Consider the following 25,348-nt stretch of genomic DNA (forward strand, 5'->3'; position numbering starts at 1 on the left):
CCTAATGTTGTTCAACTTATTTATGTCATATCGTTTATCTCTTGATGTAAAATTATCTTTTAAATTCACACACATCATTTGTGAAATGCATGGCACAATTTGAAACCCTTATCTCTCCATTGACTCCCGTTCATATTTTTTTGAAAGATAGGTCCCATGGAATGATAGTAGACTTCGGCTCTCTATACATGCACTGATGGAGAGATGTCAGAGTGAGTGGGCTGTGAGTGCTGGACTGGCACCCTGAGCGGTTGGGGGATTTCAGTGCCTTGCTCAAGAGCCCCTTGGCAGTGCCCAGCAGGTGAACTGGCATCTCTCCAGCTACCAGTCCACACTCTGTATGGACAGCAACCCTGTGGTTCCTAATCCAACTCCCTATAGACTGAGCTACCGCCACACTCAAACGAATGTTGTCGGTAGGATTCGAACTATCCAGGGAGACCCCAGTGGATTTCTAGATCTGTAACCATTAAAGTTTATCTTAAATTGTACTAAATCCTAATATCAACACCACAATAGAAACATATTTACTCAAAAGTTTTAAAGAGTATCATAGTTTAATTTTACTTTTTAAATGGACTTTGACAGAGTACAGACTTTTTTGTAAGAAAAACATTGTGTTCTAATATATGAAAAATGAACATAAGGAATAAATAAATTGTAGCTGACTCAGGTCAGAGTTGTGTTGCTCTCTAGTGGTAACAGAAGGAAAGACTCTCTGAGCCTCAACACTCACTCCTCACTAAACCAACTCTAATGGAAGATCTGGATTGCAGTGTTCTTTCATCCTCACACATTTAACTAAATAATTAAAATTTTAATCTTTTTATTGTTTCAGGTCTGATAAACTTACGCAAATCTGTTCATCGAATGGAAAAACATGATGAATCCCATAATTCCCATTTGAACCTATACACAAGCATTTTAGAATTGGTTTAATGAATCAAATAATTTAATAAAAAGAACTAATGTTGTAATAAATGTGTTCTGGTTTCTTTCTTTCTGACTTTAGTTGGTAGCTGCTGTAGTGATCCCTCTCCAAAGGTCTGCAGAAACAGCTGGACAGCAGCATCAGTTCTCTCCAGATGTTACCTCAGCAACGCTTATCAGATCATCACTGTATCCAGAAACATTTCAATATGATTTATGAATTTACACCTGACCATTTTAAGGTCTCCTGTGACTTTCTAACGGGTCCTATCACTTAATATCTTAATGTTCGGTTAAACAAGTTTTGTTAATGCATATTTATGATGCAAAATAGTTTCAAATATTGATGTGACAGGAACTTTATTAGAGTTCTGGATCCTTTTTTAATCTTAGCTGTAAAGAGACAGTAAGATATACAAAGGAACCTAGATTTAGTGTTCATTTTATTGAATATTTGCTTTCATATTGTATGCAGTATGATCAAATTTATGATAAAAACCTTAGTTCCAGCTGTTTCCTGTAACTAGTTTGGGACTCCAGAAGAAGCAGTGAAGAAAGCCTGATGGAGTGTTTCACTGTCAGACACACAGGTTTTCAGGTCATGGATTTGCTTTTTGGTAACACTTTATAATAAGGTACACAGAAATGTAGGTAGTCACTGAGGAACAAATGAGTAATGAATGAAGAACGAATGGTTAGTTAAGTAGTTACTCATTCAGTAATGTAGTTAATGCTTAACTAATCATTCATTAATGATTAACCACTCAGTAACAATGGTAGTGAATGATTAGTTAAGCATTAACTACCATTACTGAATGAGTAACTCATTAACTAACCATTCCTTCCTCATTCATTTAACAGTAACTACCAGTCTGTTTACTAGTAACTAACCATTAGTGCTTGAATAACAGTCAATCAGTAACTATTCATTAACTAACCATTTGTTCCTCATTTGTTCCTCAGTAACTACCTACATTTTTGTGTACCTTATTGTAAAGTGTTACCCACCAGGACAGAGCTGGTTTAGCGGTTTAGTTTTCAGTTTTTTCTTCGAGGAGGAGGAGGGAGGAGGAGGAGGGAGGAGGGAGGAGGAGGAGGGTCTCTGTTCTGATGAGTGTTGGGTGCATGTCTTAGACTGGCCCACTTTACATCATGACTGACATGATATTTTAAAATAACGTAATTAAAACTTAAGTATGCAAGTCTGCAATAACACACTGTTCTCTATAGTCTTGTAATCCAGTGTAATTTTGTAAAATATCATTCAGTACAAACACCAACAGTATATGTTACAACAACACAATGTAATGTTCAACAATATCAAAATATTTTTTGTGTGCAAATTAGTGTTCACACATATGCAAACCTTGAAATTAAATAAAATATGTACACATATAAAATAAAAAGAAATAAAAAATTAAATGCAATGCATTGCACTTTCTAATGACATGTCATCTCTTTTTTTATAATGTTTGATATTACTTTCATCCTATTCCATTTCAATTGTGGGCTTTGTATATTTACTATCCTCATTTTAATGATAAAAACCATAATGGGTCACTAGTAACATTTGGGCATATGAAGTGGTTATATCCTAACTAATGTGATCATGTTTGGTTGTTCCCACACTGTGGTACAACAGCTTCCCTCTGCCTTTCATACGGACAGCAGCTATCCCTTACACACTACTGCTACTGGGTCTGCTTCTCACACTAAATCTAATGGTAGAAATTCTCACATTTCTCAGCACAAATCTCCCCTTTTTACAAAGCTTTCTAATCAAGTCAGTTTCAGTAATGTAGTGCTGCTGCTGAGGAGCTACAAGAAAAAGTTTGATTCATAAATATGAACGTTGTTTGTAGGAAACATTGTATAATATTTTGCACAATGACTAGCATCCACACTGTTCCTAACTAGCTAAATTGACCCATCTCATCTTCTTAATTTGGTGTTTTACTCCGCTGGTTTTAATGAAGAAGTAGCTCAGTTTAGATCATCTGGTCTAAACTTTTGTCCCTTTTTCAATTCTTGTCTTTTCAGCGCCGCCTTTCACTCTCTATTATCCATTTTTATAGCTTATTGGGTAACACTTTACAATAAGGGTACATTAATTAGCATTAGTTAATGCATTAATAAGCATTAACTTACCGTTATTAAGGGTTGAATAAATTGTCAAACATTTATTAACAATGCTCATGTTAACTAAGGTATTAATTGATGCATTATTTACCATTAGTTGATGACTTAACTGTTAATCACAGTTAACTAAGGTGTCAATTTTACCATTAATAAATGCAGTAATAAGCCCTCACTAACTATTAAAAACAGTTAATTACGGTGTCTATTATATCATTAGTAAATAAGCCTTGAATAACTGTTAATAACAGTTAAATAATGTGTCTATTTAACCATTAGTTAATGCAGTAACAAGCCTTGACTAATATTTTAACATTAGGTAATGTACTAAAAAGCCTGAACTGGAAATAAAAGCCAACTAAAGTGTTAGTTGATGTTGATGAAGGTATTTCCTAATATTACTAGGTGGTTGATAAAGATGTTTGATAGCATGTATGTCTTGAGGTTTACGGCCAAGCCATGTCATTATGAGAACACTTTTTAAATTATTGTTTATTTACGGGTCATGGTCCACATACCTTTGTCCACGATATTTGTCCATCCTCCAACATATGACTTTCTTTTGGTAGAGGGTGAGATCAGGGAAAAGACTCCATAGTCTCCATGCTTCTTCCGTTGTCTTCATATAGACATTAACCTATATAAATTATTGTGCATGCTATAAGCATTACTTAACCTTAAATGGTCACTTAATTAATGTGTAACAATACTGAATAAGCCTTAATAAACCATCAATAAACAGTTATTAATGCTCTTTGATAGACTTATTGTAAAGTGTAGAACATATGCACCTTTACTAATACTTAACTAATGTGTAACAATGTTGAACAAGCCTCACCTAACCATCAATTTACAGTTATTAATGCTCTTTGATAGACTTATTGTAAAGTGGAGAACATATGCACCTTTACTAATACTTAACTAATGTGTAACAATGTTGAACAAGCCTTACCTAACCATCAATAAACAGTTATTAATGCTCTTTGGTAGACTTATTGTAGAGAACATATGCACCTTAACTAACACTTAATTAACGTGTAACAATACTGATTAAGCCTTAATAAACCATCACTAAACAGTTATTAATGCTCTTTGGTAGACTTATTGTAAAGTTGAGAACATATACACATAAAGGGGTGATAGAATGATTATATAGGGTATTTTACACTGTTCCTTAAGGTCTCCTAATGGGGTATGTAACATTGGTTGGGGTGAAAATTGCCTGAATGATATTTTATTAGGCCCTTAACTACCCTGTGAATATGGCTCTATTTGGAACAAGAGCTTTTCTTCCAAATATGGTATGGTCATGAATATTCAGAATGAGCTACGCGCTGATTGGTTTGAGCAAACTACATAAAAACACATGGGAGACTCTCATATTTCAGACACTGCAAAGTTATACATTGTTTATCGGGCTATTTTGTTATTAAATTCACTTCTGATACTTTTTTAAGCGAGAAATCAACTATATAACGCTCAAATATGGGCCGTTTTACGAAAATTGATGGCTAATTGCAAATTTGATAAGACTGTGTGTCGGAGTTCAGCCGCTGGTGCTGCCTCGCTGCCTGCCTTCCTTCACAGTCCCTGCTGGGGACTACCAACACCGGCCGGGGTCTGTGAAGGAAGGCAGGCCGGGCAGCGAAACTTTAGAGCTGTCAAACTGAATGAAAAATGTTCTGGAGCCCCAGTGACGTTTAACACCCGCCCACCACTCATCAGAGCAGAGACCCTCCCTCCTCGGAGAAAAAACACAGAATACAGAACGGAACCAGCTCGGTCCTCAGACACGTCTTTATCAAAACAAGATGAAAAAGTTCCTGTTGTTGCTTCTCTTCTGTCACGTCTCATCTCCAGGTAAGATCACATTTTAAATCTTTACTTTACTTTGAACTCAGCTCTGTGTTTAGTTTCTGTGGAGCTCTGGGACACAGCTGGAACTGGTTTCACTTTCACTTATTCTCGAGACTATCATGCTGAATCATACTGACATCATATTTATGATAAAATAATGATATGCGTCTATTTATACTGACTCTAAACCTTGTTTGTCCTTCAGTGAAACACTCACTGAAGTTTTTCTTCACTGGCTCTTCTGGAGACTCCAACTTGTCAGAGCTTGTGGGTACTGCAATGGTGGATGAAGTTCTGGTGGGTTACTGCGACAGCAACAAAAAGATAGCGGAACCAAGACAGGACTGGGTGAAACATTTTTTCGAAAACAACCCTCAGCATTGGACAATCTACACTGCACAGTGTTTTGAGGAGCAGCCTAACTCCTTCAAAGACTGGATGAATGACATGAAGCAGCTGGGCTTCAACCAAACAGGAGGTAATATTTCACTGTTTACTTTAAACTGTTGTACATCTTAGTCAGTGGCGGTTTTACCATAGACTGTTAATATGGGTTTTACACGGAGGCCTAGGGAGGGGAAGGGTCAGATTCTTTAGGCTACGGCGGGAGCTCTGGTGATGGCGCAGTGGATATGACGCATGCCTTTGGTGCGGTAGACCAGGGTTCAATTCCTGCTGCGATACATCAACCAATGTGTCCCTGAGCAAGACACTTAACCCCTAGTTGCTCCAGAGGTGTGCGACCTCTGACATATGTAGCAATTGTCGCTTTGGATAAAAGCGTCAGCTAAATGACATGTAATGTAATGGATTCTCCGCACAACTGTAAAACCCTTCGCTAAGCCACCCCCTCGAAAACCGCCACAGTCACGGGAGGTCTGTCAAGCTTTCGAACGATGGAAACATGCCGAAGCGTTGTGCAAATCTCAATCTAAAAGTTTGGACAGGGTGGTGGAATTTTTTTCCTTTTCCGAAACTGTTAAGAAATTCTAAAAGACGTGATCGTTTGATTTCTGAGGAGGAAGGAGAGGCTTGGGTCGAATTGAAAGATTAAGCAAAAGGTTTAATAAAACAGCATGATGAAAACGACATGACAAAAACAAATGATACACTGCAGCTGACAGCGGACCGAAATGACATGCCTCCTCTACAGGAATTATTAATCAGTCACGAGACATGACAAAACAAATACACTGTAAAACAGCGGTCTGCGAACATGCTTCCCCTTGCGGGGTCACAGTTGCAGCCCCGAATCTTTCTCAGGATCAGAATTATATTCCCTACACCTGGGTGTTTCCTCAACTTAAATCTTTCCCTATTGGTCAGATGTCTCTCAAAAGAAAAGGTGTAAATTCCCAATCCATGTGTCTTGAGGCCACACCCGGTCACAGATCTTACCAAGGTGGATTCAATTGTTTCTAAACTACAAGAATACTCATTCTTTGTCTTAATCAAGTCTGGCCTAGCAGGGAGTGGCTCCCAAAGTTGTTTAAACAATAAGTCTTCTAGAGCATCTACTTTCATGCTAAATGACAGACATGACCTAATTAATTCTTGAGAAACTAGGTTTGGGGTGAGGCAGTCAAATGCTGATTAGGCTTAATCAGTATTGAAACATTCCTTTTCGACTCAGTTTCAGTGTCAAATATATTTCAGCATTTTGTTAATCAACAACCTACCCCTGAGTACCCCAATCCGATCGCGGCTCTCCCGGTGTTAGTTCTAAGGAGGGAATGTTATCACTGCAAAGTGGGCAGGCTAATGTCTTGTGTTTATTACACAAGACTTATGGATAAGCTGTTTGATTAATAACTATTAGATTATCTTCAAATTTCACTTACCCTGCTGTACATGAACATAGCTGTTGTTAATTTGTGTGCTTCCCATTTGAATGGTCAGTGTATGAGGCGGGTGCTACCTGTGCTGGGCTTTTGCTTAAATTTTGATTAAATGATTCTGTAATCGGTTGCATATTATGTCATGGATACATCTTTCTTTTACTGTCTATGGGATATATTCCTTGAATGCATACTGCAGTCCCTTTTGTCTTGCTCTCTCAGATATTTCACCTGTTTGCCAAAAATTAGCCTACTAATAGGCTCTGTGCACAGGACATCGGCACTTCCACTTCTGACAAAACATCACTCGGCAACAATGGCAGCAATTATTTTTTGTCGATGGTCTGTTTATTTTTAGCCTATCCGGTCTACCTCCTACTTACATAGCAAACGTCTGTTCCTGTCATTGCCAAAACATGAGTGCTACTAAATTTCTTAAAATTGTTAACGGCTCAAAGGAATACTGCTTTGTGCCACTTTGTTCGGCCTCAGGCCGTTATAACAGTATGCTTGGTTTCCACTGTTTCCCCCAAAATGCAAGTCTTCAGGCTAAGTGGATTCGTAAAGTGCGAAGGACGGGGTTTACCGTAACCCAGCACACAAAAGTTTGCAGTCGGCACTTTAAGCCCCACGAGATTGTGATATCCAAGAAAGGAAGGCGTGCTTTGGTAGCAGGTGCTGTCCCTTCGTTGTTTGAGTGGAACAATTATTCAACCAAGGAATGACCCGGTGTTTGGGAGACGGGCAAGACCACCAAGTCTGGAGCCTGATGTCCAACAGCAGCGGAGCCTGTCGCCATCCCTATGGTCATGGACCATGACTATGAAGCATCTCCTAATGTGTGTGTGGATAAGCAACATTACGAGGAACTAAAACAGGAAATCGATGCACTTCGAGAGCAACTGAAAACATGCCATCTGTCCAAATTTGGACTGCAGCGCTTTGCCTCTTCTCCAGAAGACATACGATTTTACACCAGGTAAGACAGCTATCTATAGTTTTCAGCAATTGTGTGCATAATGCATTAATTAATTTTTTGTATTCATTTACAAAGAAAATTGTTGTCCTTAAAGATTGGATTTTTCCCAAAACATTTAATTGAGGCAATTTTTTTTATTCCTCTTTGTAGTCAACTTTAGCATTGGTTCATAAACTTATGAGCACCACTGTACACAAGCACACTGAAATTTAATGTGAACTAAATCCTTGCACTTTTCTCACCCACTAGAAACTGCTGCCAATAGATGAGCTGTTCCTTTTCTTGACTTACCTTTCAACTGGTTCTACCCCAAGGGAACTTTCTCATCGCTTCAACATCCACAGAACAACAGTAGGCCGTATCATAGTCACTTGGGCCAACTTTCTGCACTCCCTGTTAGGCTTGATCTGTTTTTGGATGTCCCCTGCAGCTGTGAAGACCTGTCTACTTCCTGAGTTTGATGGCAGATACAGCAACACCCAAGTAATCGTTGACTGCACCGAACTTAGATGTCAGACACCCTCTTCCCTCCTGCTGCAGAGGGAGGTTTTCTCAACCTACAAGTCACACTGCACCTTCAAGGCCACGGTAGGCATGTCCCCTAATGGAGCGCTTACATTTGTATCTACCCTAAATGAGCGACAAGGAAGTGTTTCGCCAGTCAGGAATTACATCCCTTTTAACCACCGAGATGGCCATTATGGTTGACAAAGGATTCATGGTGGAGGACCTGGTACCTGGGACTGTTTATCGTCCAGCTTTTGTCACTCAGAGGGCCCAGATGCCAGAGGAGGATGTCCTACAGATCCAATCCATAGCTCGGCTGAGGGTGCACGTAGAAAGGATGATCAGAAGAGTCAAAGAGAACAAACTGTTCGACACCACCATCCCCCTGTCCATAACCGGGAGCATTAATCGGATATTTACAGTAGCCTGTCTTCTCTCAAATTTGCAAAATGGACCCCTAGTGAAGACATGGGCAAATTAAGTTTGAAATGTTTTTTACAAAATCTGATTTCAGACTGCTATATTTTTAGTTGTGCTTGAAATGAAATGACAACTGGATACGTTTGATAGCAAGGAAACTGCACTTCCAGCTGTACTTGTGTGAATGTCTTGTGTGCTATTTTTAATTTTTTTTTTTTTGCTTCTTTAATGTCTTTTATAACCCTGTCCTTGAGTGCTGAGAAAGGTGCCTTTAAATAAAATGTATTATTATTATTATTATTATTATTATTATTATTATTATTATTATTATTATTATTATTATATCGGGTTGTCAGAGGAATCACTAAACTCAGGTAACGTTATGTAGTCCATGGTTACGCCGCTGTATCACACTGTATAATTGTAAACACTGTGCAATACATAATAACATCACAAACCTGTATAACTACTACAGTATTCATTAAGTGTTGCCCTACACCTGTAGCTCCATACTATTAATTATGTGTGGGGTTTTTCTGTATGAAGTTGACCACATCACAGGGTTGATTTACGAAGCGGTAAATTAAAAATGTTAGTTTTGTCAAAAATACCACATTAAGAACATGGGGCAGATTAAAACATATTCTAGGGATAGAAATGAATGTTCCAAACGCTTGTGGAATAACTCTCCGCATTGCTGCTGTTTGACGAGTTCCTTGCAGAATTCTGTGAACAAGTCCATCTTCAGATTTTTCACTGACATGACACACCTCCCTAAAGTGAGAGGCAGTCACTCTGGGCCTTCTCAGCTGGTGCCACTCCATGCAGCTACTCTGCTCTCTTGTAGCGGACTCATACTTGTGTGCCATGTCCCAGCTGACCTATAAGCACTGCAAGTGGCGCTGTTCTTCTTCAGTGGTGACAATACTGCAGGCTGTTGACTCTAGATAGTATCCCTGAAGGGAGATGGACGTGGTGGGGCAACATGAAAGGAGCGGTCTCTCCTTGTTGCTGCTGGCTGCTGATAAGACAGTTGGCTTCCAATTTGGACCATCCCGAGGCTTGAGTTGGTGAGCAGGACGTCACCGCTGATGGCCATCAGCCGGGGGGGAACTCTTTGTAGGCCTCGGTCACCTGGAGGTTGACTAGTACTTTATCAATATACTGAAATACCAAGTAACTACAATTTCACATCACACATGTAGTAATAACAAAAGACCAAATTGGCTATTTGATATGGTATGGGACCTGGGTTCGATTCCGGCTTGCAGTCGTTTCACGGTCCCATCCCATCTCTCTCACTCCCATTTGCTTCCGGTCAGTCTCTACTGTCCGGTTCATAAAAGGCATGTTGTTCTCCTTCAGTGAAGCTTAACACAGGGGGAACTGCAGACAAATTCAGCTCACTGTAATGCGCCGACAGAAACAACAATACACAAGCATCTATGATGTAGTAACTCCACAGGGTTTGAATCTTTCAGGACCACCTGCTAAATAAAGCTGTCTTTAATACTCAGGGCTATCTAGGCTCGATCATTCACTGGGTACTTTACAAAAGAGAAAGCATAGCAAGGAAGTAAGAGAGCACTAACCCAGTGGGGATCCAGCTAAATAAACTTACCTGCCTGGCCACTGTTTCTACTAAATTTTAGTCGAGCTAAACTTGTATGAGAGAAAACTACAATAGGCCTAGACCTAATACTTAATTTTCATCTTCATTTCAAAAAATTGCACTTCTACAGTAGAAGCAGAATATAAAACGTACGTATGTGCTTGTGTTTTATGTTCATCATCATGGACCTTAGCTGAACCCCCAAGAACGTTAATACAGGGTTACAACAGTATAGTAACGTGGCATAAGGTAAAGAGACAGTAAACGTGAACAAAATCCAGATGACCAGCGGGGACTGGCAAAGTAAAGTCACCAGCTATTTTCAGCCATTCAGTAGTTTATGTACAGTGTTGAGCTGAACTTTATCTGTGCTAAATCCCCGGGCACACTGGATTGTGAAAGTCACGTAACAACAACAGATATCTTATCTAACGTTGCCCCTATCCCGAACCCTTCACCATACACTCAAACTGTGCGCTTTCTCCGATTTCTTCATGGACCTGTGACACTGTGCCCTGATGGTAACCTCTCCTGACACCGGATCTTTATTAGATACTGAGAAAAGAATCAATCAAATTATTTTGACATAGTAAAACAGTTATAGCAAGTAATAAATACTTAACCCTTACCCTATACATGTGGATATAGGATGAAATGTAAAATTTTAATCCTTTATTCTTCTTGGAGTTTGGAGCCATGGCACAGGAGTCGACAATCCTGTGTACGTCACCGATATTCAGACGTGGAAGGTCTTGGAGGCATCGACTAAAAATAATAGCGCCCATTGTTGCCGAGTGATGTTTTGCCGGAAGTGGAAGTGCCGATTTCCTTTCAAATTCGAACGGTCGCCATGACGCTGTGCACAGAGCCTATTATCTCCTTGGGAATGTCTGACACCGGTGCATACATACTGTAATAGACGTGCCAGGCGAGAAAGCTTGTAAGGCATAGCAACGGTAACTAAAGGGGGCAGGGCTTAGTAAAGGGGCATATTAAAGCGACCCAAATTCATTTCCACTTTGAGATAATGAAAGTCAAAACAGCAACACATAGTCAAAATATCTTCACATACACAGGATGAGGAAAAACAGTAATACAAGACATCCTTTATTTCCTTCATTGACCTGTCAGATAATGAGACTGAGGGCTCTAACATCTGTCTGTATAATTCTATATTAAATAACTAAGATTTGATCTGGAATATTTGGAATTAACTTTACCAGCCTGTCTAGGCTTAAAGTTTTTGTCATCTAAAGAATAAATATTCTGTTAACAAAGAAAACTTTCATCGCACAAAATCAGACTAATAAAATCAAAGTCTTAATTAGTAATTAATTATGAAATAAGAATTTTTATAACACGTAATGTTTGTGGTCAAACATCTGAGACAATGAGCTTTTAGATCAGGGGAAACCCGACTGTTTCCCATCATGCACTGGAGTTTTACAGTTGGTGGAGACAAACTAACTGACTCTAAAAACTGCAGCTGACCCACTTTGTCCTGTTGTTGTAATCCAAGAAGTAAAAGTTGTGCAATAACGATGAGGCAGTGACACTAGCTAAGTTTCCATCCACTTGTCAATCGAATTATCTGAAGTTCGGTAAAAAAACTCATGCGAATAAAGCTGGTGAAAGTGTGTCTCCATCCAAAAGCTTTAAAGCGAATAAAAATCTGTGCGTAATGACGTCACATGCTGTTTTGCGATTAATTTGGTATATCGAATTGATTTGAGACATTTTAAGGTGTTTCCATTCGTTTTCTAACTGAATCACACTAGAGCCCTGCAAGCCTGTCGGGCTCCGACAGGCTAAGCCCATTCGGGCCGGGCTCGGGCCGTTTTTTTTTCGGGTCGGACCAGGCTTATTTTAGCTTCTCTCCTCATTGTGCCCATTTTAAGGCCGTTTTACAGTTGTGCGGAGGCGCCACGCAGAGCTCTCGCCGTAGCCTATGTAAGTGGCCTGATGTTTATACTTGTGCGCTGGTGTGTGGGTCGAGCGCGTGTGTGTGTTTGTGTGGGGAGTGTGTGGTAGAGGGAGAAGTGAGAGAGTGCCGGTGTTCTGTCGATGTAGCATACTTTGTCAGAATAGCATACCGGAAGTTTAGTTTTATAGCGGGGTCTGTCAATTTGGCCTACTTTGTCAAAACAGCATACCCTTCACAAACACCGGTATGCTGTTTTGTTAGCCCTGGTTTAATAAAAATACAGTCTATAAAGGGGTATGCTGTTTTGATAGCCCCCTGGTTTAATAAAAATACAGTCTATAAAGGGGTATGCTGTTTTGATAGCCCATTGTTTAATAAAAATACAGTCTATAAAGGGGTATGCTGTTTTGATAGCCCATTGTTTAATAAAAATACAGTTTATAAAGGGGTATGCTGTTTTGATAGCCCCTGGTTTAATAAAAATACAGTTTATAAAGGGGTATGCTGTTTTGATAGCCCCTGTTTCGATAGGTCTTGCTTCATAGAAAATGAAGTATTGGGGTCCTTTTTTGTTAGTTTTCACACTTACCAGCGTACCCCTTCATAACCTATTTCTGTGTGTCTTACTAAAACAAAATAAATTATAAAAACATTCATTGTTTATAGACTGGTTGAAAAATATTTTAATACAAATTTCTTAGAACTTTTCAACAGTTTGAGGCAAACATTATAAAGTTAACACCAGATTTAACGTTTTAACACGACATTACCACCGACTTTACGACTCCACTTGCTAAAAATAATATATTTAAAACGTCTGTCAACATTTCTTGTGATTGTACAAGGCATGCAATTAGGTAATGTGTATATAATACACCAGATTTAACGTTTAACGACGTTACACGCGACTTTACAACTCCACTTGCTAAAAATTATATTGAAAACGTCCGTTAACATTTCTTGTGTTGTACAAGGTACGCAATTAGGTAATGTGTATATAATGGCGCGATATAATACACCAACACTTACCGCTTGTAATCTTAGGTATGCTGAAATGATGGTTTAAATTTAACGCATGCGCCAATTCCACAAATTTCACTGCTGCGCATGCGCATTAACCAAGAGGTATCCCATTCTGATGGGTATGGTGTTCCGTCAGAACACCGGGCGATCGGAGCGCAGTAGCGACTCTAGAGTAGGGTTGGGTAACAAACCCGGTTCCACTATGGTACCGGTTCCTACGCAACGGTAGTATTTGGACCGGATTAGAACGGCGAATTTCGGTTCCGACTGAAATATTTTCCCTCCGTCGCTCCGGACAGCGGCAGACTCTTTTTTTCTTTCTCCCTTTTCTACCGAGTGGCGCACGTGCCCGCTCGCAGTGTGAAGCGCGTGTCCGCGCTATTCCCCCGACATGCACTCTACAATCTCTGCTGATAGACCGCTTTTTGTACACGCTCTGAAATGGAGGTAAAAATATCACATTTTCTGTAGTCTACTGTTAGCTAGCTACCGTAAATGTAGGCTACTTTTAAAATGGCATATTTTCCCCTCTGGGCTCACCAAAACGGACGTGAAAGCATATTAACTATTCACTGACTGACTGCACGTGATCGCTAGTAAACATATTACACTTGCTCTGCTAGTCCATCGTTCAGGACGGCACGATCTGATATCACCAAGTAATTAACAGTCCAGGATCAATGACAAAGTTGTTTGCCCTGGATTAACATTTTAACCAACCAATCAGTGGCATGTTTTGCTTGAGATGTCATTAATAGTGCGACGTGATGGCAAATTGAAAAAAGAAAAAAAAACGTCTGCCAGTTTCACTATCGTAACGGCCGCCCGTTCCAGAGCTGCCGCCAATGCTTCACTATCATGCTTAAAAGGTAAGATTTAGCCTACTTCCAAGAGTTGGAACGTCTTCAAAACATTATAGAGTTGATGTGTAGCTAGGCTAAACAAGTTAATAAGATAACGATGGTGGTATGATCTAGCTAGCCTAAAGAGCTAACGTGTAGACTAAACAAGCTAATACAGATAACTAGCATGACCAGCTAGTGTGCTAGCAGTTATTAAATTGGAAAGGGCTGGGCTACCAAGTGTGATATTGATAAGAAATAAAATATCACTTTCCAGTTCTATCTCTTAACAAGATGGAATGTCTGTCATTAGGCTAACCACTTTAATCCTATGATAACACGCTACCTAGCATGACCAGCTAGTGTGCTAGCAGACTTATGGTGGTATGAACTAGCCTAAAGGTAGCTTACTACTAAAATGTTCATGCTAAGCCTGTGTGAGTCTGTAGATGTTTTTTGATCAAAGTTGATAGCATTAGCAACTTATATGTGCAAGTGTTGATCCTGGACCACTACAACATCACATACATCCTGGACTGTTGTTTATTGTTTGTCCTGGACAATCAGTCAGTTATTCTGTGCTGTCATTAAGTGTTGATCCAGGACCACCACAGAGTGACATTTATCCTGGACTGTTGTTAAGTGGTAGTCCAGGACAATCACAGCATTACAGCCCCAGAGTAATTGTTATTAAATCATAACTCCGGCATTATGCGATCTATAGCCCTGTTATTCAAGGTCACCTAAGGCTAATCTATCAGGGCACTTGGCTTAAGTTTTGGTTTGGTTTCAAATGCCCAGTTAGGTTAACTTTAGCTGCTGAGTTATTGATTAACTCTATAATGGAAAGTATTCTAAGTAAAGTCTGTGGAGGTAAAACCATGTGCTCTTTTCTTTCAGAAATGGATGATATTATTTAAAAAGCTGTTATCAATGAAGAAAAAAGAATGTGGATCCAAGAAAGCCAAACTTGATGTTTTTGTGATGCCAAATCAGCAAGGTTCACAGAATTCAAATGGAAAAACTGCAAAACCTGGACTCTTATTTTAACCTGCTGCTGCATTTTACCTTGACCTCAATTGCTGTCTTCCAGGAACACCAACCTTTGGAGTACATGACAATAAAGTACTTGAACTTGATTAGACAGTCTTCTTGTGTGTATTAATTTGCACATACATGAAAATGGATGAAATGATAAAAAACTCAGAATGTTTATTAAATGTTTTTATTTATAAACTAAAACTGTAATTGGTCCAATTTCCCGATTAGGCACTAAGTGTCCACAATCCACATCATAAACTGTTGTTCTCCAACATCTTCAACGGAGTTTGTCTGGAAAAAACACAGCAAAATTAGTTGGAACCTCATCTGAAATTTACAAGTCCTCGAATAGAGTCTTGAGAGAGGAAAATTGTGTGAGGTCCGCACGTTCCCACAAGGTAATCTAATAATAAAAAAAGGAAAAGGATATCTTTAAGGATATACTTTGAAATGCACTAATGGTTAATTACACTTTATTATGTAACCTTTCACACTTACCAGACATCCAGACAATCTATGTTTTCTGAAACATAGATTTGAGTGATTAAAATAAGGTGTGGACAAGATAAGAATGAATGTCACTCTGTGTCGGTCCAGGATGTATGTGATGCTGTAGTGGTCCAGGATCAACACTTAATCACTTGCAGCTAATTGTAGCATTGCACATATAAGTTGCTAATGCTATCAACTTCAATTAAAACACACATTGCAAAAAACGTCTACAGACTCACACAGGATTAGCATGAACATTTTAGTAGTAAGCTAACTTTAGGCTAGTTCATACCACCATAAGTCTGCTAGCTCACTAGCTGGTCATGCTAGGTAGCGTGTTTTCATAGGATTAAAGTGGTTAGCCTAATGACAGACATTCCATCTTGTTAAGAGATAGAACTGGACAGTGATATTTTATTTCTTATCAATATCACACTTGGTAGTTCAGCCCTTTCCAATTGAATTACTGCTAGCACACTAGCTGGTCATGCTAGTTATCTGTATTAGCTTGTTTAGTCTACACGTTAGCTCTTTAGGCTAGCTAGATCATACCACCATCGTTATCTTATTAACTTGTTTAGCCTAGCTACACATCAACTCTATAATGTTTTGAAGACGTTCAAACTCTTGGAAGTAGGCTAAATCTTACCTTTTAAGCATGATAGTGAAGCATCGGCGGCAGCTCTGGAACGGGCGGCCGTTACGATAGTGAAACTGGCAGACGTTTTTTTTTCTTTTTTGAATATGCCATCACGTCGCACTATTAATGACATCACAAGCAAAACGTGCCACTGATTGGTTGGTTATAATGTTAATCCAGGGCAAACAACTTTGTCATTGATCCTGGACTGTTAATTACTTGGTGATATCAGCACGAGAGCCTGTAGTCTGATCCTTCAAACTCATACCTGTGTGTCCAGACCTCTTGGACACCGTCTGAGAGAGTTTTCTCCTATGCAGTAGGTCTACATGCCATAAGTCAGGAGAGGTGTGGTATCTCGCCAGAGAAGGCAAATATGGTCATTTTTCTGCAAAAGAAGTGCTTAAGTTTGAAGCTGGTTGGCATACCAACTCAACATTTATTTTGTTGTTACTTGTTAATAGTGTAACTGTTTGTTAAATTATTGTAGCTGTGTGTTAGGTGACTTAGGTTTACTTATTATATATTTAAGTACTTTAAAACATTAATATATTGTTAAATTTAAATAATTTTCAATAAAAGAAAAAATCCATAAAAAGCCTTTCTTTTATGTCATTTTTCAGTTTTTCAAGAATCGGTTTAGGAATCGTTTAGGAATCGGAATCGTTTTAAAAGTACCGGTTCGGCATCGGAATCGTAAAAATCCAAACGGTACCCAACCCTACTCTAGAGTCAGAGTGACAGAAACAAAGTGTCTCCTCTGTGTTTTCTGACCACGGTGGGGAATCTGTAGCAGGAAAAGTTGGCCCTCTCCTTGATTTCATGTTGTTTATGGAGAAGGTGTGACGTGTGTGTTTGGCGGTGGTGTAGAGACGCCGGGCCAGAGAGAGAGAGAGGCGCGATCAAGAGCGCGTCAGCAGAGAGAGCTTAAAAGTGATCGATGGTGGTCTAGGGTCGGGCCGGGTTCGGGCTGAAAAAATTGCAGGCGTTGTCGGGCTGGGGTCGGGTAGGGCTTGAACACCACGGGCCAGGGCCGGGTTAGGGCTGGAGTTTTTGGCCCGTGCGCAGGGCTCTAAATCAAACAAGATTCAAGCAAACTTTTGCGAACAAAGTTTTGCTAGACAAAAGTAGTTGTTAATATTAGAAGCCAAGGAAGCTCCGATGGGCCTTTGTCCGAGGATCTGATCCAGCTCATCAAAAAGGTGGAACTTGTCTTTTATTTTCCCTCTGGCACCGCTGCGAGACAACTCTCTTTTTTGACACATGTATCGCTGTTTGAGCTCCTTACATTTACCCCGGAGGACGTCCCATGGCTTGTCGTAACCTTTGTTGGTCATTTCCTTCGCGAGTTCTTGATAAATAATGGCATTTCTTAGATTTTTGTTATCTAAAATAGCAGTTATATTTTGCTCGTAAATTAATTTCAAAAAGTCTCTCGTCTCCTCGTTCGTCCACTTACATCTGTCTTTTTTGACACCTATCGTGAGCAAACAGAGCGGAAATACTGGGCGGAAATAAACTAAAACTTCTTCTTCTCCGTTTTGTGGCGGGTTGCAACCATAAAATTACCTAAAACTTAATCGCAATTCATTAATTTATTCCGCAAATAACGTTTCCATCAACGTTTATCGCATAAGCCGTATATCGATCAAGAGAAAATCTGATGAGACCTAACGTATTTCATTTGAGTCGATATTCATGAAATTCTATAGAATTTTACTGTTTCCATGAGGCATTTTTCATTCAATATCACGTAATTCAGATAAAAACGTGTGGATGGAAATATAGCTACTGTCTATCATTGGGGGCCAAGCAGCAAAGCCATGGGAATCTATGGCAGCCCATAGAACCGTACAGGAAAAAGTTGTGAAATATTGGCATATTCATTTGGGACAGTCCCATAATTCATTTCACCAAGTTTTAGGTCTGCACCACAGGCACTCTAGCGCCACCAATGGGTCAAAGTTGGCGTTGCATCCATGCAATTAACTTTTGAACCGTATGCCCAATTTTGAACATCGAGATATAGTTGGAATCCTTGAATGACGCCGAACTCAACGCACCCCATGATGTCAATATCCGCCATGTTGGACCTTCCGCCATATTGGATTTGATCGAAAACAATGAAAAGTGTTCACAACATTTCTCTGATTTTCACGAAACTTGGCACAGATGATCTTCAGACCAAGCCGCACAACAGTTATTTCATTGTGTATTGATATTCGAAAGCGTTTAGCCATCACAGCCAATCGGAATTGACGGCAAATCCGCTAAACAGGAAGTGAACTCATATCTCTGGGAGGCTTTCACATATCATCACCAATCTCAATACTTGGACTCATGACCCAATTAGGAGGAGGCTCAAGAAATTTGATGACTTTTGACCACTACAGGGGTGCTATAATCACAGGACGTAGGCTCATATCTCAGCAACGCTTTCACGTATCAAAACCAAACTTGGTACATGTACTTGGGACCTTATCCTGAGGAAGCACATTACATTTGGAGTGTTTTAACCACTATGGGGGCACTATTATCACAGAAAGTAGGCTCATATCTCAGCAATGCTTTTACGTATAGAAACCAAACTTAGTATATGGACTTGGGACCCCATTCTGAGGACACACAATAAAGTTGGTGACCTTCGACCACTAGTGGGGTGCTAGAGTTACAGGAAATTAGCTCATATCTCAGCAACACTTTTCATGTATCGAAACTGAACTTTGTACATGGACTCAAGACCCAATCCTGAGGAAGTAAAATAAATTTGGTGACCTTTTACCACTATGGGGGCGCTATAATCACAGGAAGTAGGCTCATATTTCAGCAACGCTTACACATATTGAAATCAAACATGGTACAGGGACTTCGCACTTGATTGTGAGAACGCACAAGGACATTGATGTAATTTGGCCTCTAGGGGCACTGTAAAAAAGTAAATGAGCTGATATCTCAGCCATTCTTTATCCAAGGCAATTGCCATCAAAGTTGCTGTGAGTGCTTGCTCATGCCATGGCAACGCCATTCCTGCTAGGTTACTGCTTGGCCCCCTCATTGCTGCTTGCAGCTATATTTATTATTATTGTTCTTGTTATTAGTAGTAGTATTATGCATTATTATAATTACAGTCTCTGTCTCTCAGGTGTCCACATTTTCCAGAGTATGAGTGGCTGTGAGTGGGACGATGAGACTGGAGAGGTCAATAGTTTTGATCAGTATGGTTATGATGGAGAAGACTTCCTAGCATTCGACCTGAAGACATCGACATGGATCGCTGCAAAACCAGAGGCTGTCATCATCAAACAAAGATGGGATGCTGATAAATCTGGAATAAAACACAATGAGATTTTCCTCACTGAGATGTATCCTGAATGGCTGAAGATGTATGTGGACTACAGCAAGAACTATCTGCTGAAAAAAGGTAGAATCACGTTTCCTGATGTAGTTTAATGAACACAACAATGTTCAGTCTGCTCAGACTGAACTGCCATTTTATTATCACTCCAATCAGTCTGACATCACCTTCTTTTTGGCCGTTTTCTGTGGTGGTAAGATTTGATCTAGCCCTCCTCAATCAGTAGAGACTGACAAGTTAGAGTTCTCTGACATTACTTTCTATCAATAGCCAATGATAGCCAGTGCACAGTTAGCATACGGTGAGTAAGTTTAACTGCATTGACAGGTGGTCTGTCAGTTGGTCTGTTTGTCCTTCAGCTTGTTACAGACTGACTGGATGGCTGTAAAATACTGTACATATATTCATGGTCCCCAGAGAATCAATTGTAAAAACTTTGAACCTCTGACTTTTCAGCTAATGTCATCATCAGGTCAAATCCTTCTGTTTATCCAGCAGTTTGATTTATGACAAAACTAATGACATTCTCTCAGCCTCAGCTGTACTTTAGGTTTAGCACTAATGAGGAAATATTAGAATGCTAACATGCAGAACTGAGATTATAACCTGCCAAACATCAACATGCTGCTAAAATTAGCTCAAAGCGTCGCTGTACATCAGAACAACCTCAGAGCTGCTAGCATGGCTTTAAACTCTTAGTCTTGTTGTTTGATGTTTATTTACTTCTTTATTTTACTTGGAAGAATTTTCACACCTTCTGTTAACAATTCCCTATTGTATTTTTCTTCAATTTTGTTTTCCATTGTTTTCTTTCCATTCACGTTTGACCTCTCTCTCTCTCTCTCTCTCTCTCTCTCTCTCTCTCTCTCTCTCTCTCTCTCTCTCTCTCTCTCTCTCTCTCTCTCTCTCTGCAGATCTTCCCTCAGTGTCTCTCCTCCAGAAGTCTCCCTCCTCTCCAGTCAGCTGCCACGCTACAGGTTTCTACCCTGACAGAGCCATGATGTTCTGGAGGAAAGATGGAGAGGAGCTTCATGAGGACGTGGACCTCGGAGAGATCCTCCCCAACCACGATGGATCCTTCCAGATGAGTGTTGACCTGGACCTTTCATCAGTCCCAGCTGAAGACTGGAGGAGGTACGACTGTGTGTTTCATCTCTCTGGTGTGGAGGACGACATCGTCACCAAACTGGACAAAGCAGAGATCAGGACCAACAGAGGTGAGAATGAGATCAGAGTGTGGTTAAAGGGACTGCATTTTTGTCCTCCAAGTTAGCTAGTAATCCATATTCAGAAACAAATAATAATAATAAACCAATTAAATAATATTTAGCTATAATCCTAACCTTAACCCTAAACATAACCATTGCCACGCTGCCTGGAGGCGACTTTGGGGGCAAAAAACACAGCAAGAAATACTGGTCACATCATGTGAGCCTAACAACATTGAGGCCCTGTTTACAAAAATATGCTGGTGTGTGAAAATGACAACATATTTTATCAGATGTGCCTTTCGTTTAGATGGTGACGGCATTATTGGGGCTTAATAACACCAAAAAGTGAAACCAGGTCCAGAGTGGAAATCTTAAAAACGCTCCACAGTCGCGTTCCTGTATAAAGGGTAAAAACGCACTGTGCCAGTGTGTGTGTGCGTGTGTGTGTACCGTGTGTTTGCGCTACGTGTGTGTGTGTCTGTGTGTGTGTGTGTCGGTGTGTGCATTGTTTGGAGCAATAACTCTAAACCTCCTCGTCAAAATTGTCAGCTTTTGTTGTTCGCTGCACTACTAGGGAGAGGAGAGGGAGAGAGGAGGAGGAAAAGGGAGACAAGTAAGGAAGGTGCAGGTGCGCAAACTTGGTGGATCGCATTAAACACACTTTTGCGTCACCATATGCATGCAGATCCCCCCCCATAACGCTCGTCTAAACGTGGAATAAAAAGTGAGAACGCAACGCCACTTTTGCGTTTTCTCTTTAGATCGCTTCCGTCTAAACATAGATTTATTTTTCTTAAGTCATAGAAAGCTTTAAAGCACTTAACAGACCATATTGTTTTTAACACACACACACATTCAACATTGACCCCACGTTTATGAGTGTTTTAGTCCTGTTTTATTGAGTCTGTTTTAACCTTCTGTTTTATTTGCTGGTTTGGTTCTCTGTCCATGAAAAACAAAAACGACTAGAGAGTATCGTTAGGACATGTGGCAAGATTGCAGGCATCAACTTTCCCACTCTCTCCCACATCTACTCCAACAGAGTGGCAAAGAAGGCCCAATCCATTGCAGCTGACCCTAGCCACCCCTTGTCCTGCCAGTTTAAGTTACTTCCCTCAGGCCGTAGGTACTCCATGCCCAGATGCAGGTCAAATAGACTCAGAAACTCTTTTATCCCAACTTCTATTTCCATTTTAAACAATTTGCCAGAACTGTTTTAAATGTATGTATTTTGATTTACTATTGGGGTTTATATACTGTGGGTATTTCATGTTTTGCTGTATTGATGTTTGTCTTGTCTTTATGTCTGTCTGCTGGCTGTACAAATAATTGCCCCTCAGGGACAATAAAGTTACCTTGACCTTGACACACACACACACACACACACACCAGGATTGTGCAAAATTCTGAATTTCAGAATTGGCCTCCATTCAATTCATGAATTTGAATTGAATTGACTCCGCCCCACAGGAAGTTGAATTTGAATGACAGGAAGGTGAATTAAATGAATTGCAATTCGAAGAAATTCCACAGAGTCACACATCAGAAACAATGTGTTGAATCTCACATGCATTCAGTGCTAGGAAGGTTACTTTAGAAATTGCTTACTGTTATAAGGTACCCATTATGAATGTGGTTTGGAATACTGGAATATCAATGCAAAGCAATTTACTTTTAATTTGATTAGTAACTAATTGAATTACACATTTTACCTCAGTAATACAACTATATACAATTACATTAATTTTGTAATTTAATAACATCATTTCATTACACGTAACTAGTCACTCCTCAACCCTGCATACATTTTGTTCCAAAATATAGATCAAGAGAACAAATATTTCTATTAATTCCACAATTGAAAAGAATTGTTTTCTTGATTTGCAATAAGTAATAAGTAAAGAGTGCTTGCATGCTTTTAAACACATATCATATCCAGTGTTGGGGGTTACTCCTTACGAAGTAATGCCACAATATAATCACATTTGGCTGTAACTGAGTAATGTAATACATTAATGTTACTGTTACTGTTGTGTTGTGAGTTGAAGGTGTGTTTAAGCCCTTTATAAGCTATATGCCAGGCTCTTGCTTTGTTGCGCTACAGTAATGTAAAGAGTAGAGTAATGAGTTACTATCCATAGAGAATAACAAGGTAATGCATTATGGGGTTAAGGTTAGGGTAAAGGTGAATAATGTGTATTACACATTCTTGAGTAGTGACCCCAACACTGATGATATCAAATATCAATAGCATAATACCATCAAGAGATGGTTTCACTGCCGTGCTTGCATGGCTCTGTGGTTTCCAGGTGTTCGTGTTGGAATTGGTTCTTCAAAATGAACTAGTACAGATGACCTTTTAGGTCTGCTATTATTTTCCATGTCGCTGTTATTATAGGTGTCAAATCTATAAACCTTTTAGTAAGGAACTTCTGAAACTTAAAAAGTCCAGTGGTTGACCATCAAATTGTGTAGAAAAGAAGCTTTCAAACAAATGTCCACCTCAAATTGTTTGGCAACCATTTTAAATACTTGGTTAAATTAAAGCATTCTGGGAAATGGAGTCATGTTCCATCATATTCCACAAAATTACAATAATTAAAACTGAATTATTTGTTCTGTGACTAGAGCTTTTAACATTCACTGCTGGGGGAAAACATTTCCTGACAATGTAATCCGTACAAGTAGTTCAGACTATATATCAATTATAGAATATGTAATACAATCATATCTGACATATATTGTAAAGCTTATTTAACACTTCACTTAAATTATGTATATGAATTTCTTTGAATTTTTATTGAATTGCAATTCTGCTTCCTTTAATTCAAATTCAATAATGAACGTGCATTGCTCTTTTAAGATAATAGCTGATTAGCCTTATAGTTTACAGCAACAAACCCACATGTATGTATGAATATCACATCAATAGATGGAGTACTTCTGTTCTAACCTGATTTATCTGTACAGGTCTTCATTTTTATTTTTCTACAACAGAGAAGTCCAGTCACATGATCGTCCCCATCACTGCTGCAGGGGTTGTTCTTGTTCTCATCGCTGCCACTGGATTTATCGTTTACAAAAGGAATAAAGGTGAGAGAGACAAATAGAAAAATCATCTGCTTAATTTATTTTTTAAGTAGTTTGATTTAACCAACAGTAATTGCTGTATGACTCAAAGCCTGTGAGTCCTGATAATATGACTATACCACGATGATGTGGGAGAGAGGAGAAAAGAAATAAAGTAACCAAACAGAAGAGAGGGATGGATTTATTTCAGTTTGAGTGAGTAGAAGAGGGGATCATAATATTCAGTCGGGAAAGATGACGAAAGATATTCTGGCATTTCCAACTGTAACTGAAATGTATTATCTTTTGTTTTGATTTCAGCCAAAGGTCCTGCACAAGGCTGGATTTACCACCGGTGCCCGGGGGCCTCCGACCTCTAGGGGACCCCACTAACCAAGACCCCACTAACTGTGTGGCCTCATCCTTTTTCTTTTCTTTTTTTTTTTTTTTTTTTTTAATTTTTTTTTTTTTTTTTTTTTTTTTTTTTTTTTTTTTTTTTTTTTTTTTTTTTTTTTTTTTTTTTTTTTTTTTTTTTTTTTATAATTTTTATTTTTTTTTTTTTTTAATTTTTTTTTTTTTTTTTTTAAAAATTTTTATTTTTTTTTTTTTTTTTTTTTTTTTTTTTTTAAAAAATTTTATTTTAATATATTTTTTTTTTTTAAATTTAATTAAAATATTTTTTTTTTTTATATTTTTTTTTTTTTTTTATTTATTTTTTTTGTTTTATTTTTTTTTTTTTTTTTTTTTATTTTTTTTTTTTTTTTTTTTTTTTTTTTTTTTATTTTGGGAAATTATATTTTATTTTTTTTTAATTTTTAAGGAGGTATTAATAGATGAGTGAAGTATCCTGATGGTGTAGATGTGTAGGAGGGAGACAGAGTGGAGTTATAGATGGTGAAGTATCCTGATGGTGTAGAGTGTGTGAGAGAGAGGAGACAAGAGTGGAGACTATAGATGGTGAGAGTATCCTGATGGTGTAGATGTGTGAGGAGGGAGACAGAGTGGGTTATAATGGTGAAGTATCTCGTGGTTGTAGATGTGTGAGGAGGGAGACAGAGTGGAGCTATAGATTGAAGATACAATGTGTAGATATGTGAAAGGGAGACAGAGTGGAGTTATAGATGGTAGAAAGTATCTTGATGTAAATGTAGATGTGTGGGGAGGGAGACAGAGTGGAGTTATAGATAGTGAAGTATCCTGTATGTGTAGATGTGTGAGAGGAAGACAGAGTGGAGCTATAGATGGTGAAGTATCCTGATGGTTGTAGATGTGTGAGGAGGGAGACAGAGTGGAGTATAGATGGTGAAGTATCCTGATGGTGTAGATGTGTGAGGAGGGAGACAGAGTGGAGCTATAGATGGTGAAGTATCCTGATGGTGTAGATGTGTGAGGAGGAGACAGAGTGGAGTTATAGATGGTGAAGTATCCTGATGGTGTAGGTAATGTGAGGAGGGAGACAGAGTGGAGCTATA

At 39.1% G+C, this 25,348-nt stretch overlaps 2 protein-coding genes across 2 annotated transcripts in view; one reads left to right on the top strand and one right to left on the bottom strand.

Moving 5' to 3' along the window:
* LOC120571311 overlaps positions 1-25,348 on the bottom strand; it is a 177,523-nt gene that overhangs the window by 12,102 nt on the left and 140,073 nt on the right. The gene's annotated exons all lie outside the window — the stretch shown is intronic.
* On the top strand, positions 4,781-24,303 carry LOC120571329 (major histocompatibility complex class I-related gene protein-like). The gene is made up of 6 exons (XM_039820217.1): positions 4,781-4,926; positions 5,129-5,401; positions 19,384-19,662; positions 20,511-20,813; positions 23,805-23,900; positions 24,198-24,303. Exons 1-6 carry the CDS (start codon positions 4,878-4,880, stop codon positions 24,254-24,256), a joined length of 1,059 nt encoding a protein of 352 aa, XP_039676151.1. The 5' UTR covers positions 4,781-4,877; the 3' UTR covers positions 24,257-24,303.

The sequence above is a fragment of the Perca fluviatilis genome, chromosome 13 (assembly GCF_010015445.1).
Source record: "Perca fluviatilis chromosome 13, GENO_Pfluv_1.0, whole genome shotgun sequence".
In the NCBI taxonomy this organism is placed as follows: domain Eukaryota; kingdom Metazoa; phylum Chordata; class Actinopteri; order Perciformes; family Percidae; genus Perca; species Perca fluviatilis.